The following is a 14,778-nucleotide window of genomic DNA, read 5'->3' on the forward strand; positions in this document are numbered from 1 at the left end:
CAGTAAGGAGCAGTGATTTGTCTAAGCACTGATCACATTGTTTCAGACTGAATGAGGTGAATATTAAACTGCTTTAAATGCACTCTTCATAAAGCACTAATTACATACTCCCGGGGGAGTACGGGCAAGGAATACTAAACAGCAGAAAAGTCAACAGAGTGCTTTTTATAGTATGTTGCTGGGTTCTGTGTTTTTCTGTCTTTCTTTCTCTTGTGCGCTCTCTCTCGCGCTCACTCTCTCTCTCTCTCTCTTTTACTGTAAAATCACAGCACGCTGAAGAATACACATTTATAGCACAATGGTTCACATCTAATTATACAGCAATCATTAGTTTTAACCTGGGTGTATTATATTTTCTTTGATATATTGTGCCCCCCGGCATCTCTCCGCATAGAAGGCTTCCAATGGCATTTTCTCCCCTCCCTTGAAAAAAATGTGCTTTTTTTCCATCATTAGCATTTGCTTATAATATTTTTTTTTTTTTTTTTCTTCCCCAAACAAAAAATTTAAATTGGCAGGAATAAAAGGGGGCAAGGAGGGGAGGAGGAGAAATCCGTTTAATCAAAATAGGAATCTGTTCCCTCCCTCCTGGAATCGTGTACTTTATTATTACCAAGGTAACTCCGCTGGGTTTTTCAAGGGAGAAGGAAACAGAATGGGCCATTAATGAATTCCTGCAGATCCTGCTGCACTCCTGGTCCGGCTGATCCTTACGGGGTGAACAACCAGGCTCCATGCATTATTAATGTCCTAATAGCACAGCGAGGGGTGTGGGGGTCACAAACCAAGCCCCCCACACAGAAAACCCTGAGACCTCATCCTATAAGAGCAAAAAAGAGCAGCGAGAGGCAGGGCCCCGCATGGGAACAGCACAGCCAGAGCAGCAGGAGGGGATGGTCGGGGTTATGGGGACGGGGATGGGGACAGGTCTGCCATCCTCAGGGCACTGCATGGGATTTACGCACAGGTGTGGATCATATGGGTAAAATATGGCTCAAATATATAGGGTCTGGCTCAGATGCATAGGATAGGGTAGGATGCTTGAGCATGGAGAATGGCTTAAATGCATAGGGTCCAGCTCAGATTTATAGGGTCCCATTCAGATGCATAGCATCCAGCTTGGATTTATAGGGTCCAGTTCAGATGCATAGCGTCCCACTCAGATTTATAGGGTCCCTCTCAGATTTATAGGGTATGCCTCAAGCCCAGACTATCTAGGCTGCATCTCAAATGCAGGGCCTATAGCTCAAATACATAAGAAGGGTTTAAACACAGGGGTATGGCTTAAACCTATAGGTTTGGGCTCAAACACAGGGGATATGACTTAAAACTGTGGGTTTTGGACCAAGCACAGCAGGTATGGCTCAGGGTGCATGGGGTATGGCTCCAACACAGAGTTTATAGGTTTGGGCTCAAACACACAGAGGTATAGAGGAGGGCTTAAATATGTAGAGTGCATAGGTTTGGGATCAAACCTTTTGGGTATGGATGAAGCAAGTAGAGTGGGATTTGAGGGGATGGAGCGTGGCTCAGACCCACGACGCATGGCTCAGACCCACACCACAAGTCCCAGACCCATGAAACAAGGCTCAGACCCACACCACAACTCCCAGACCCACACCACGCTCTGAGGACCCCAACCCTCCACGCGCTCAGCACCCCGACCCCACAGCGCTCAGCACCCCCTAAAGCCCCCGGGCTGAGCACCCCGCGCAGGGCAGGCGCACCGCGGAGAGCTGGGACCCCGCGCTGCCTCCTTCGAGGTGCAAACTTCCTTGGAAAGGAAGAGTCAGGCAGCCTTTAGATTTTTTTTTTTCCTCCCTTTAAAGAACATGAAAGAATCTGATAATTACTTCTATCTACCACCCAACTGTACTAATTACCAACCTATTTCTTCACAGTATGACAGACACAGGCTCTCCAAAACACATAGAGATAAATTAGCACTAATTGGTTTTCCTCTGGCTGTTTGAATTAGTATTTAAAGCTCCAATTACAAAGCAGAATAATTACTATTAATGTCCTGTCGCAGTACAAAAGGCAGATATCTCGCGAACAAGTCCAGGTGTATTATTACACTGATTACGGAATATTTAACCTGGCTCGTTAAGACAAAGACATAGGGAAACTTTAAAAAAAATAATAAAAAAAACAACAACCAAGAAAGTGGAAGAAAACCCCAGGTAGCTGCAGGGCCCTGCAGGGGATGGAGAGGGGCTTTGAACCCTGCGATGAGAGGGGAACTGGCACGCGGGGCTGGAAAGGGAGCAAAAAAAAAGGGAAAGGCAGAGAGAGGAAGGGAGGAATGAGACAAGATGGGTTTGTGCCAGGAAATAAAAAGGGATCAGGGGGTTTGAGGGGCTGGAGCTGGGTGAGACGGTGCCGGGATTGGTGCTCCCAATCCCGAGAAAAACCACGAGAGGCAGAGCGTGGTCCCTGCTTGCTCCTCTCTGCATGGTCCTGGCCTGCTGCCTTCCTCCTCCTCCTCCTCCTCTTGCACGTCTGTGGTGGCCAGGGATGCTCTAGGGCCAGCTCCGTGCCCCAGAAAGCTCTCCTGGGGTGAGGGGGCTGCAGGGGAGCAGACGACCCCTGCCACCCCCTCTCCTCCCTGGAACCATCCCGGCCATCCCCATGGTGCTCCCATCTCGTCAGGGTGCCCAGGTGGGTGCTCCCCTCCTGCATCCCAAAACGGGACCCCTCACCCCTTTCCTGCAGCTATTCCTGACCTGTTATCACTCTTCAATCCCATCCAAGCTGCCCAAAACCCCAAGCAGCGTTTGGCACCTCGTGGTGCCCCCAGGAGCGCACGGCCACGTCCCCTGGGTCCATCCTGGCACCAGAAGAGGGTCCGGCAGGGGCAGCACTGGGGAATTTGGGGGTCTCCCCCCCACCTTGTGCCACAGGGATGGGTGCCACAGCACCCAGGGTGTCACGGGGAGGGTGGGAGAATGGTTTCCAGGCTCACCCCCCCAAGATCCTTTCTGCGCAACCAGCAGGGCGTTGGGCAACGCGCGGTGCCCGTTTCATCACCGGGGCGTACCAGCAGTGCCCTCTGCTGCTCCTGTCCCCTGCCACCGGCCTGGGGACACCCCAGGGGACACCGCAGGGTCCTCAGGGATCATCCTCCAGCTCCGTGACCTTTACAGGTGGCTCTGATCCGAGCCACCCTGGGGCTCCCTTGGGATTTGGCAAAAGTTGCTGTCCCTGCTGCCAACCCTGGCCGTGCCACCGGCATCTCCGAGGGGTCACCGAGGGGGTGACGAGGGTGACAACATCAAGCCCCGAGCTTGCCAAACCCCAAACATCACAGGCAAACACCCCTGGAGCCTTGCAAACCCCCGAGGGAACCTCCCCTTGGCACGTGCCGGGCACAGGCAGGCTCCTCGGCGGCACCCATGGGTGCCCACGGAGCGGGGGCAGCAGCACCCATGGGCGCGGGGAAGGCACGGGGGGGTCCGTGGGTGCGGAGCGAGGGGCCGGGGAGGGGGGGGAAGGCCGGGGAGGGATTTCTTTTTAAGAGCTAAGGTGGGTGGCGTGCGGGGATGCCAGCTGGCGATGGGCTCTATTTCTACTGACAAGGCTTTACCCTGTAGGTGTGAGGAATTCCAATTAAATATTCAGCCTATTTGTCTGTGTGTGGGAGAGGGTTTGCTGTGCAGGAGGAAAGCCTCGCGTTCAGCTCCGTAGCTAACCATTAAGAGAGAAATTAGCTCAGTTCATCAAGGGAAGCCAGCGGAGGGTTTTCCTCGCTCTCCTACCTTGTTCCGGCTCTCGCTCAGGCGCAGCGGGGAGAGCGAGCGGCCACGGGGAGCCCTTTGGGTTGCCTTTTTCCAGCCAAACAAGCAGGAGAAGAGGCCAAAACGGGGGGAAAAAACCCATTCCTGGGACCTCAATCCCGGCCCCGTGGCTCCCAAGCAGCGATCGATGCACGGGAAGAGGGGTCGGGGGGCAGCCAGGCTGACAGATTTAATTGCGCTCGCATTTACCGGCCACCTCCTTCCCCAGCCGCTCGCCGCGCGCTAATTAATCGGCTGCCACCGAAAGCTGATGATCTTTTGAAGCCGGCTGGCAAAAAGTTCAAGCTTTATTGATTAAAGGCCCTTTTGGCATTCAGGGAGCGGATCAATGGGGCTTAAAGGATCTCCCGTGCCGGGGCAGCGCCGGCCCACAGGGGGTGATTTGGGGACGGGCTGGGTGCCCCCACCACCCCCTTTCCCTTGGCACAGCAGCGAAGCGCCCTGGGCTAAACCCCTCCGGGTGCACGCACTTTTCTGGTCAAAACACCCCTCTGGGGTGGTTTTGGGGATGTTTCCAACCAAAAATACAAAGCCAGCACAGGAGGAGCCACGGGTTTCGTCACTGGTTTTGGAGCTCGGTGCATTTCTGCCGTTGTGAAATAACTTTCCGGGTTTTTTTTTCCAAATTTTAAATAGAACCCGAAGCAACCATAATTTAAAAAAAAAAAACCTGACTTTTTCACGAAACCGCAAATGATATCCTGTTTCCCTCATGCGCAGTGCCTGTATTTTGTGGAAGTAAAGTTGTTCGTAATGGGAATAAAACCGTAATGGGAATAAAAAACTCTCCCCAACGAAAGCAGCCTCTGGCTGCCCCGGGTGATGGGCACCACTCGGAGCAGGGTCGGAGGCTGGGCACTGGCAAGAAACCGCCTTTAATCAGCTCCAAATCCTCCCTGTAAATTCCAGGTGAAAAATTTAATCCTTTCTGCCAACTCCTGCCGTGCCACCTCCAGGGACGGCCGGGGACTTTGCTGATGTGTCAGCCCCAAAACAAATCCGTGAGCAGAGCCTCAGCCCCCGGCCCCAGGGGATGCTCCCTGCCCACCACCCCCTCTCCGCTGGGGCGCACAGGGTGACCCCTTCTGCTTTTTGGGATGCTTTTAGGTACCAAATTTCCCCTGGTTTTGCTGATGCCCTGCAAGCTCTGGGGGGCAGAAACCACCTCCTTGGGGCTCGAGCATCCCCATCTCCGCGTTCGGACCCAAAGGTGCCGACACAGCCCCACTCCCGATGCTCCCCTGGCAGCACCTGCGGGTTCGGGATTGATTTTCCATACACATATTGTTGTCTTTTTTTTTTTTTTTTCTTTTCCTCCCTTTCTTTCCTTTAAAACCCGAAGCCAGAAACTCCATAGCAACCCGCGGCTCCCAGGGTCTGACTCCAGTGCTGTGATCGCGCTGTCACTTCGTTTAAGGCTATACCCCTGTAGGTGTGAGGAACTCCAATTAAGCATTCAGCTGGCTTGCCTGTGTGGGGGGACAGGCTTTGCTGTGGAGGAGGGAAGCCTCGGCGCTCGCGCGGTGACTAATCGCTCAGACACCGCTCGTCTGTGGCACCAGGGGAGGGCAGGGAGAGGGTTTTCCTCCACCGTGCAGCTGCCTCTGCATTCCCTTTTCGGGAGATGTGCGGCTCCCCGCCGGGCTGCGGGGCTTCCAGGCGGAAGCTGGAACCAGCCCAAGCATCTCCCCGGCGCGGCTGGGGCTGCAGCGAGCTCTTCCCGCGACCGGTTGCTTCCTTTTTTCTTTCTTTTTTTTTTTTTCAGGGAGAAATTGGATTTGGGAGGTTTGGGGATGCTTGTTTGCACCGGGATGCCTCGGGTGGCGCCGGGCTCCCCTTGCCACGGAGCAGCGTTTGGTGTCTCCACCCTGGACTTGTCTTTACGCCCTTTGGGTGAGCATCCTTAAATTTGGGTGAGCATCCTTAAATTTGGTTGAACATCCTTAAATTTGGGTGAGCGTTCTTAAATTTGGGTGAGCATCCCTTAAACTTGGCCCAGCGTCCCTACATTTTGCCGAGCATCCCTAAACTTGGCCGGGCATCCCTAAACTTGGCCAAGAGTCCCTAAAGTTGGCTGAGCATCCCTAAACTTGGCCAGGCATCCCTAAACTTGGCCAGGCATCCCTAAATTTGGCCAAGTGTCCCTAAACTTGGCCAGGCATCCCTAAATTTGGCCAAGTGTCCCTAAACTTGGCCAGGCATCCCGAAACTTGGATGGGCATCCCTAAACTTGGCCGAGCATCCCTGAATCTGGACTGGTGTCACTGAACGTGGGCGCCAAGCCCCTCTCCCAAAATCTGCTCCCCTGCAGCGTGCCAGAGCCCCCATGGGAAGCATCTCGTGCTCAGCCCTCTGCCTGGTCCCAGACACGATGGGGAGCTGGATCTGGCCCCACTGGGAGCCCCACAGAGCTTTTTCTCCTCTTGATGCCCACGGAGCTCCCCAAAAATGACCCCGCACCCCAACGAGGACATCTCCCCCGTGCTGCCACCACCGCCTGTGCCTTCTCCTAGGGGTGCCACGGAGGGATGCCCGATGTGCCACCCAGGGGACGATGCCCCCCTCTCCTTTACAAGCCCCCAAGCACGGATTTGGCCTCCCCGAGCCCCCCAAGCACTGGGGCAGCGGGCGGGAGGCGCGGAGCAGCGGCTTCGCCCCCGCTCCCCGGGGAGGTGGGGAGGGGGCCCGGCCGTGGGCAGCGGCAGGATGCGCTGTCCCTCCCCTGCACTTCCCAGCGAGCTCTTTACATAACTTCTGCTGCTTAGTCACAGCTTCGGCTCTTTTTTTTTTTTTTTTTTTCATTTTTTTTTTTTTCGCTCTCTTTTGGAGCGATTTTCTCAGCCGCATCAGAGCGCGAGTCATTTCGGCAAGGGAAGTCCCTTCCTTTCTTCCGTTCCCTTGGTAACTGCGCAAATTTGCCTTTCAAATGATTCATGACCGGGGTGCTGTAGGAGTTCCCTCCTCCAACACAACGCGCTCCCACACAGCCACACATGCCCGATTAATCACTGATCACAGCCCCTTCCGCCAGGTACGCCCGGCGAGAGGCAGGATGCGACCCTCCCCTCCGCCCCGGCTGCTCGGGGGATGAGGATGAGGGATCCCAAATCTGGGGACATCCCGTGGGGTGTCGGGGAAGGGCCTCCATATGTGTCTCATGGGATGGATGGGAAGATCCATGTGCATCTTGGGGGATATATGGGAAGCGCCTCCGTATATGTCTAATGGGATATATGGGAAGTGCATCCATGTGCGTCTAATGGGATATATGGGAAATGCATCCATGTGCGTCTCGTGGGATGCATGGGAAGTGCCTCCATATACGTCTGATGGGATATATGGGAAGTTTCTCCATGTGCATCTCACAGGATATATAGGAAGCCCCCATATACGTCTAGTGAGCTATATGGGAAGTGCCTCCACGTGCATCTCATGGGATATAGGGGAAGTGCGCCCATGTGCGTCTCATGGGACATAATGAGTGCCACCATATATATCTCATGGGATGTATATGATGTGCCTCTATATACGTCTAATGAGCTATATGGGAAGTGCCTCCGTATATGTCTAGTGGGATGTATGGGAAGGGCTTCCATATATGTCTAATGAGCTATATGGGAAGTGCTTCCATGTGCATTTCATGGGATGTATGGGGAGGGCCTCCATATACATCTAATCAACTATATGGCAAGTGCCTCCTTGTGAATCTCACGGGATATATGGGAAGTGCCTCCATATACATCTCATGGGATATATAGGAAATGTCTCCACATACATCTAATGAGCTATATGGGAAGTTTCTCCACGTGTATCTCATAGGATATAGAGGAAGTGCCACCTTATACATCATGGGCTATATAGGAAATTTCCATATACATCCAATAAGCCATATGGGAAGTGCCTCCACGTGCATCTCAGGGGCTATATGGGAAGCCTCCATCCATCCATCCATCACAGCCTCTACCCAGCGCCTCCACACCCCATTCACAGCCTATATAGGGTGTCCCCACACCCCGTGCACAGCCCACACGCGGTGTCCCCGTGCCCCTTCCCACCCTGTGCTCGCCGTGCCCCGGGCGGGCGGCAGGACGCGCGGTGCCCCGCGGGAATTCCCACGCGGGTGAAGCTGGAGCTTGGCCCCGGCTGGCTCCGAGTGCCTTGAACTTTTCCTTTGCGACAGCCTTGGCACAGCTTTATTTTTGACCTGATTTTTTTTTTTCCCCCTCCCACTGCCTTAGACAAAACAAGCAGCAACGGAAAAGAGGCAGAAAAGTCCTTTTTTGGTGCTTTTTGGCAACACGGCAGAGCGCGGATCCCTGGCGGCGCAGGTATCTGCACTCGGAGCTCGACTGGTGCTGCTCTGGGAGGAAAATCATCACGGTGCAAAGCACAAATGTCCCAAAAGGCCACGATTTTGTCCTTTGTGAGCACCAGGATGCAGGGAGCATCTTGGTTGGGAAATGAGATCAATCCGCAAACCATCTCCGTGCCGTTTGGGTATGTTTTATCTGATTTATTCTCTCCTCGTTAAGAGGAGCTAATTAACAAACCATCGTTTAAATAAACAGCAGCACGAGTGTTTGTAACCTCGGCTTTATTGAGTTGTGACAAATTATTAGCCTTTGCATGTTAAATGAAATAGAAGCATCCAGGAAATCCTTAAATCCCGCCTGCGAGGAGATGATACCTGCTGTGAAAGCGGAGGCTGATGAGCAGCTCCCGGGCAGGGCACCTCTATCGGGAGCACCTGGCGTATACATATCCCACAAATAACCCCCAAAAACCCTGTTTTGGGACATTTTTGCAGCAGCAAAAAAGGCACGGAGACCAAAGCACATCAGGCTCAGCGCCCCGGTGGGCGCGCATGAGGTTTTCTCTATTCGCCATCCCATTTTTGCTTCGCCCATGGAAGGCAGGAGCCTTCCCAAGTGCCAAAATCAGAATCCCTGTGAGCAGCTGGCTGCCTGCAGCGGCGGTGACAAGAACCTCGCTGTCGCCGTCACAGCCACCTCTCCCCTCGTGGATCCTTGGCAATATAATGAGAATAATCACCTAACGCGCGTCTGCACAGAGCCCGGCACCCCCGTGCTTTATTGCAGCAGGTGAAAGCACGGCACCAACGGGGGCTTGGGGATGGGGTGAGGGCAAGGACAGACTGGGAGCCAGAAGTTCTGGGGTACCCCTGCTTTCCCCTTCCCCCCCAGCCCCAAATGATTGCCACAAATTAAGATGTTTCCCTAAAAATGTCCCATCCTGGTGCAGCAGATTGGTGATGGGGTTGGAGCTCCCCGAGGTGCCGCAGAGGCTCCGTGTCCCCCTTTGTGCTTCCCCTCCTGCTGCTTCCCAGCTCGGTGGCAGGTTTTTAGGGGGCTGGGCGTGTAATTATTTGGGGGCACTAATTACAAGGCAGGAGAGAGTAAGCCCAAGCAGCAGCTCTGGGAGAGTCCGGCCGCTTGCTCAGGGGAGAAACCTGGAGGCTGCAAAGATTTGGGTATAATACACACCAAAAATGCACACTTGTGCAAACACATCTGTGCAAAGAGAAATGCCTGTGCAGAGACACGTGCTTGTGCAAAGACACGCTTGTGCAAACACGTTTCTGCAAAGCCACGCTTGGGCAAAGGCAAGCTCTTGTGCAAATAGTCCCACTTGTGCAAACAGCTGCTTGTGCGAGCACATTTGTGCAACGACGCATGTTTGTGCAAATGCATGCTCTTGTGCAAATATTCATGCTCGTGCAAAAAATAATGCTTGTGTAAGCACGTTTATGCAGAAATTCACACTTGTGCAAACACACACATCTGTGCAAACACAAGCACTTGTGCAAACACACGTTCCCACGCGGGCAGCCCTGCAGGGCTCTGGCCCGCGCCCTGCGCCGCGCTTTTCCCCGACGCGACGGGAAGGCAGCACTTTGCCCTAATGGTGCCCGAGAAATTACCAAGATTAGCAGCTCCATTCTTCGGCGTTTCAGGCCAATCACGTTTTGGGGGTGTTTTTCCATCAGCACTAAGTTACTGCTGTCAGATTGTTCCGGCGTGGCGGGCCCTAGGGCGGCATTGTGCCTTCCAGCCGCTCGCTGATCCTAATGCCATTGCCTACAGCCTGTGTTTAAAGGTAATGCAAACAGTTTGATCCGCAAAATACCTTTGATCTATAATTTCCAGACATCGTTCCCGAACTTTGATTTTACAACAATTAGCCAAAAAGCCCTTTTTGTGTGATATTTGCCGAGAGCCTGACAGTAGCAGCAATTAAACCCCATCTGTTTGCAGAGCATGAATAATAGCAGTTGACACTCAACTTCGGGTACCGCACACGGGAAGCCTGGTAAACACCCGACCTCGTCACCGAGACACGGGGCCGGGGCGGGACGGATCCTGCCCTCCGTGTTTGCACGGGGGGGGCTCAAGGGATCGCCGCCCTCCGGGATGATTTTGGCCGGGGTTTGCCCTTGCTGCGTGCCCATAGAGCCCCCAGAAGCCTGAAGTGAGGAGAAAATGACACCCTAACAGCCAGCTCCTTTGCTTGTTTTCTTTTCCCCTTTTTTTCTCCTTTTTTTTTTTTCTCTCTTTTTTTTTTCCTCTCTCTCTCTTTTTTTTTTTTTTTCCTCTTTTTTTTTTTTTTTTATTAATAAAGCTTTCATTAAAAGGCAGCGACAGAAACTCACACCGGGGGGAACTGAATATTCCAAGGAGCCAAGTCATCAATTAAAACAACATTTCTCTCTGTTCTTTTCCCTTTCAAACGCTCGGTTTAATCACCAAAAAGTAGACTATAAAGAGCCCCAGCAAGACGGAACAATGCCGAGTCACAAACTCTTACATCTGCGGCGCTGCTACAAAGCGGCAGCGGTTCCCACCGGCGCAGCGGGGACCGGCGAGCAAACGGCGCCTGCCAAACCTCCGGGATGGGCACCGGGATGCTCAGGGCCGGCGGAGGAGCCGGGATCAGGCCCTCCACGTGTCGAGGTGGAGATTTAATTCTCCCCGTTCCCACAAATCCCAGGCACGCCGGTGCTCTGGCTTCTCCCGAAATGAGCATCCCTCCCGCTGGCAGCTCCCTGGGGCAGGTTTCCCACACCCACCACTGCCTGCAGGCAGGACTCGCATACCCAAAAGCTGATTTTTTTTTATATTTTTTTATTTTTTTTTCCCCCACTACAACCCAAGCAGAAAGCTTCACCTTCCCTTACTAAATTTGCCTCCTCTCTCTGTGCCTCTCGGTGCGCCCTGATGGCTGCAGAAGTGGCCCGTGGTGGGCCCAACCAGGGAATGCTCTCCGTGGCATGGCAAACCCCAAATATTTTGGGTAAATAAGCTCGGCCCTGCATGCCAGGCGCTGTATGAACACGGCTTGGTGAGAAAAGTTTGCATCTGAGCTCTTGCATCGCTGTCCCTTTGGGTTGGGGACAGGGCTGGGGACAGGGCTGGGAACCTCGCCAGGACGCGGGCACCCAGCCTGCCCGTCCCCCCACTCCTTCCCAGCCTCTCGTCATGCACAAATCCCTCAACTTTTAAGGTTAATAAAGCCCTTGTTTGCTTAAGATAGCACCTGTTTCTATGGTGACACTTGCAACCCAGAACCTGTTTATCAGCCAGCAAGGAGGAACGGTGACAAACGCAGGCGCAGGAGCAGGCACCGAGCCCCGCACAGGGCTGGTGACAATGATGGGACATCCAGGACCAAGGGCGCAGCGGTGACCCCACAACTGACCCCCTGATCCGCACCCAAGCATCATTTTCCCCTCCAGGCAAAGCCAACCCAAGCACATGCAGCCATAGGGCTGGATCTTGCCCACCACGGTGCCATGTGGCAGGGAGGAAAAGCGAAGCAAAATGTTGGGCTGCGAGCGGTTTGCTCTCAAACCATTGGCACACGTCTCTTCCCTCTGACCCTACAGCCCTCTCCAAACTGCTCTGTGCCTCAGTTTCCCCAAAACCTCCCCAGGAGGATGCGGGCGCGAGGGGTGGCGGAGGCTCCCCGCGGGTCCCGCTCGGCTCCAGCCTGGCGCAGGATCCCTCCCGGCTGGCAGAGCTGGTTTCCATAACGACTTTCTGCTACAAACATATTTTGATAAAAATAAAGTTAAAGCGGCGAGGCTGTGCCGGAGTACAAATTTGCTGCTCGCTCTCCCCCTCCCCGCTCCCCATGGAGGGGGAATAAGGCCGGGAAGCTTTCCTTTCCCAAGGGCAGGGTTTTCTTCCCTTCCCAAGGGCAGGGTTTTCTTCTTTTCCCAAGGGCAGGGATTTCTCCCTTCCCTCGTTTTCGCCACCGAAGACAAAATGGAAAGCCTTGTTTACTGGATTTCTCTGTGCGCCGGCTCCCACTCTGCCTAGCTACCTGATGCTCTACAGTATATACAGGATAATGTGATAAATTCATTTCCAATTCACTGCATTATCCTTTGAATATTTTAATGACTCATTGAATGGAGTAAAAAAAAAAAAAAAAAAAAAAAAAAAGCTATTTCAAATGAACAATTATGCTGCATTAGAGTAAAGGCTGATTATATTTAAACACTGCTTGCATGGATAACGGGACATATCGACCTCCGCCTATAAGAGCTAATTTGGCTCTTATCTCTAAATAATTTTACACTGCAAATTACCATGAAAACCTAAAGGGCTTTAAAAACATTCATCAAAAGATATTATTCCACTTTGTAGCAACATTTTTATTTAAATTATTTTGAATGGGAGTGAAGGCATCTCTGGCGGCTGACAATCGGCGGAGCAGCGCCGCGGTCGCCGATAAGGAGCAGCGAGCGGTACCCGGTGGGGATGGGAAGCTCCGGCCCTAAATCCACTTTAGGGACACAAATCCCAAGCTGGTCCCCACCCTCGGTGGCACGGCCGGGTAGGGCAGCGTGCACAGCATGTGGTGTTCCCGCTCGCCTTTGCTCATGATATTAAATTGGGATTTTCCCAAGGGTCAATTTTGGCTCGGTGCCCTGCGCCCTGCCCGCGAGGAAGGCGCTTTGAAGCGCTTTGAAGCACCAAAGGCACCACAGTTCGCCACGAGGAGCCACGTGGCCAAACACCAAAGGAGCTGGTGGCTTTGTGGGGACGCTCAGGGGTGGCTTTATGGGGACACGGTGTGGGTGGCGAGGTCCCTGGTGGCACCGCATGGCGCAAGGGGGGCGGATACGCAGGGGATGCGGAGGGATGCTTCGGTACCCGGGGCATGAGGAGGAAAATGATCGAACATTGGGGCTTGGGGCCAACAAAGATGTGACACCTGGTGATGGGAGAGCTGTTTCCATTCCTCAAAATCTCTTTTCTCCCCCAAAATCCACCCTTCTGCAGGAAGGGCTCCCTCCTTATGGCCTGGCAAGGAGCTTTCTGAATTACCCAAGTGCTGGGGAAAAAGCCACCTTCCTTCCATTTGTGTTGGTCTTAAGCCCGCATCTTTGCTTAAATGATCTTACACTCCAAAAAAAAAAATAAAAAAAAGAAAAGAAAACCACAATAATTAGCAATAGCGAACGCCTCGGAAGGATCTGTGTACAGAAGGGAAAACAAGAGCTTGGGCTTTTTTTGCGTTTAGTAAATATTAAAATTAATGAGAGACTTTCAGGACCCTGTTGTTAGAAATGCAGAAGGGCTTCTGTGAAGGATTAAAAAAAAAAAAACCCTATACACAAATCTCTGCAATTATTCTGAATGCTTTATATTTTTCAGCCAATTATGAAATTCATGGAAAGTATTAATATCTAATTTTAATTTGCTCAATATTCCCATTAACAATAAAAAGTCTAATTAAGGTATCTGTACAAAAAGCCCTTAGCAGTAATTTCAGAGAATAATAGCAGAGAATGACTAGATATTTCTTGTTAAATGCATGCCGCAAATTAATTGATATCTTAATTAGACTTTAGTACTAAGATTATTAGTTAGATTGATTCAGAGCTGAAACACCTCATCTTTTAAAAGACAAAAGCAAGCAGGAGAGGAACAAACTGATTTTCCAAAACCTCTCTGGAGGCGCAGCGGCGGCACACGGGGAGCTCACGGTCACGACCCGCCCGTCCCCGACCCATGGCGCTTTCCTCCCAACACGTGTCTGTGAAACCCAAGGGATAAACCCACGACATTTTCACCAAAATGGTTGTTTTACCCCCCTAAAAGAATGACAGCGAGCTCTCTGAAGCAGCTCGCTGTCTATGCAGATAGAACTGTCAGTGGGGAGTTTGCGAGGCGATTTTTTTTTTTCCCAGCATTTCCTTAGAAAAGGGTAAAAAAAAAAATAAAAAAAATAAGCAGCAGCAATATTTTTGGCCCAGCTTCGCTCTATATAGTCTCAGGAAGCGCTCCCCTACCTACACGCCGAGCACGATTTACATTTCCCTTGCAAACGCTCCTCCTTTGGGATTTCACCCGCAGGCGCGCGCGCCCCGCCGGGAATCGCGCCCGCTGGGACAGCGCCACCAAACGCCACCTCCCGCTTGGGGACGCGGCCGGGGACACTCACGCGGATGTCGGCGAGCAGCCAGTGCCTCCAGAAGCGGTTCTTGGGGTTGGCTCTGCTGGGCGCATCGGGGTCCACCAGCACCAGCACATATTTCTTGCTCTGCAAGAGAGGGGAGAGCGTTTGGGCACGGCGCATGGGACCGCAGGGCACCTGTGGCGCATAAAGCATGGAACAACCCCAAAATCATTTAGGTTTTCACTCTTTCCCATGCATGCACGCTTGTATTCATGCAAAATCTTGGATAATATAAGAAATAAGCATTGTGCATCATAGGGGGAGTGCAAGGCATGCAGACATTCTCAGGACATCTTCCTCCCCGTGACCTAAATCTCTCCAAGGTACTTGTGGAGGAGGAACAGCTTTATGGTGTCCCACCAAAAGGGCACCAAGGAAGATCCCTCCTGTGCACCAGGAGGAGATGCCAGGATATTTCCTGAAATGAATGCCCAGCTCCACTCATGGATGCCCCGGTCTCTCCGAGGGTGCCCAGCACCCAAGGGTGCCAGCA

General features: G+C 52.7%; 1 protein-coding gene across 9 annotated transcripts in view; it reads right to left on the reverse strand.

Annotated features, from left to right (window-relative positions):
* PEBP4 (phosphatidylethanolamine binding protein 4) overlaps positions 1–14,778 on the reverse strand; it is a 62,016-nt gene that overhangs the window by 17,026 nt on the left and 30,212 nt on the right. For 8 of the 9 annotated variants that reach the window (XM_072027117.1, XM_038166945.2, XM_072027118.1 and 5 more), the window contains exon 4: positions 14,271–14,369. The exons of the other annotated variant lie outside the window; for it this stretch is intronic. In XM_072027117.1, coding sequence (XP_071883218.1) covers positions 14,271–14,369 — 99 coding nt within the window. The remainder of the gene's footprint in view (positions 1–14,270; positions 14,370–14,778) is intronic. 9 annotated transcript variants of the gene reach the window in all.

This window comes from Anas platyrhynchos, chromosome 23 (assembly GCF_047663525.1).
Source record: "Anas platyrhynchos isolate ZD024472 breed Pekin duck chromosome 23, IASCAAS_PekinDuck_T2T, whole genome shotgun sequence".
NCBI classification, from domain to species: Eukaryota; Metazoa; Chordata; class Aves; order Anseriformes; family Anatidae; genus Anas; species Anas platyrhynchos.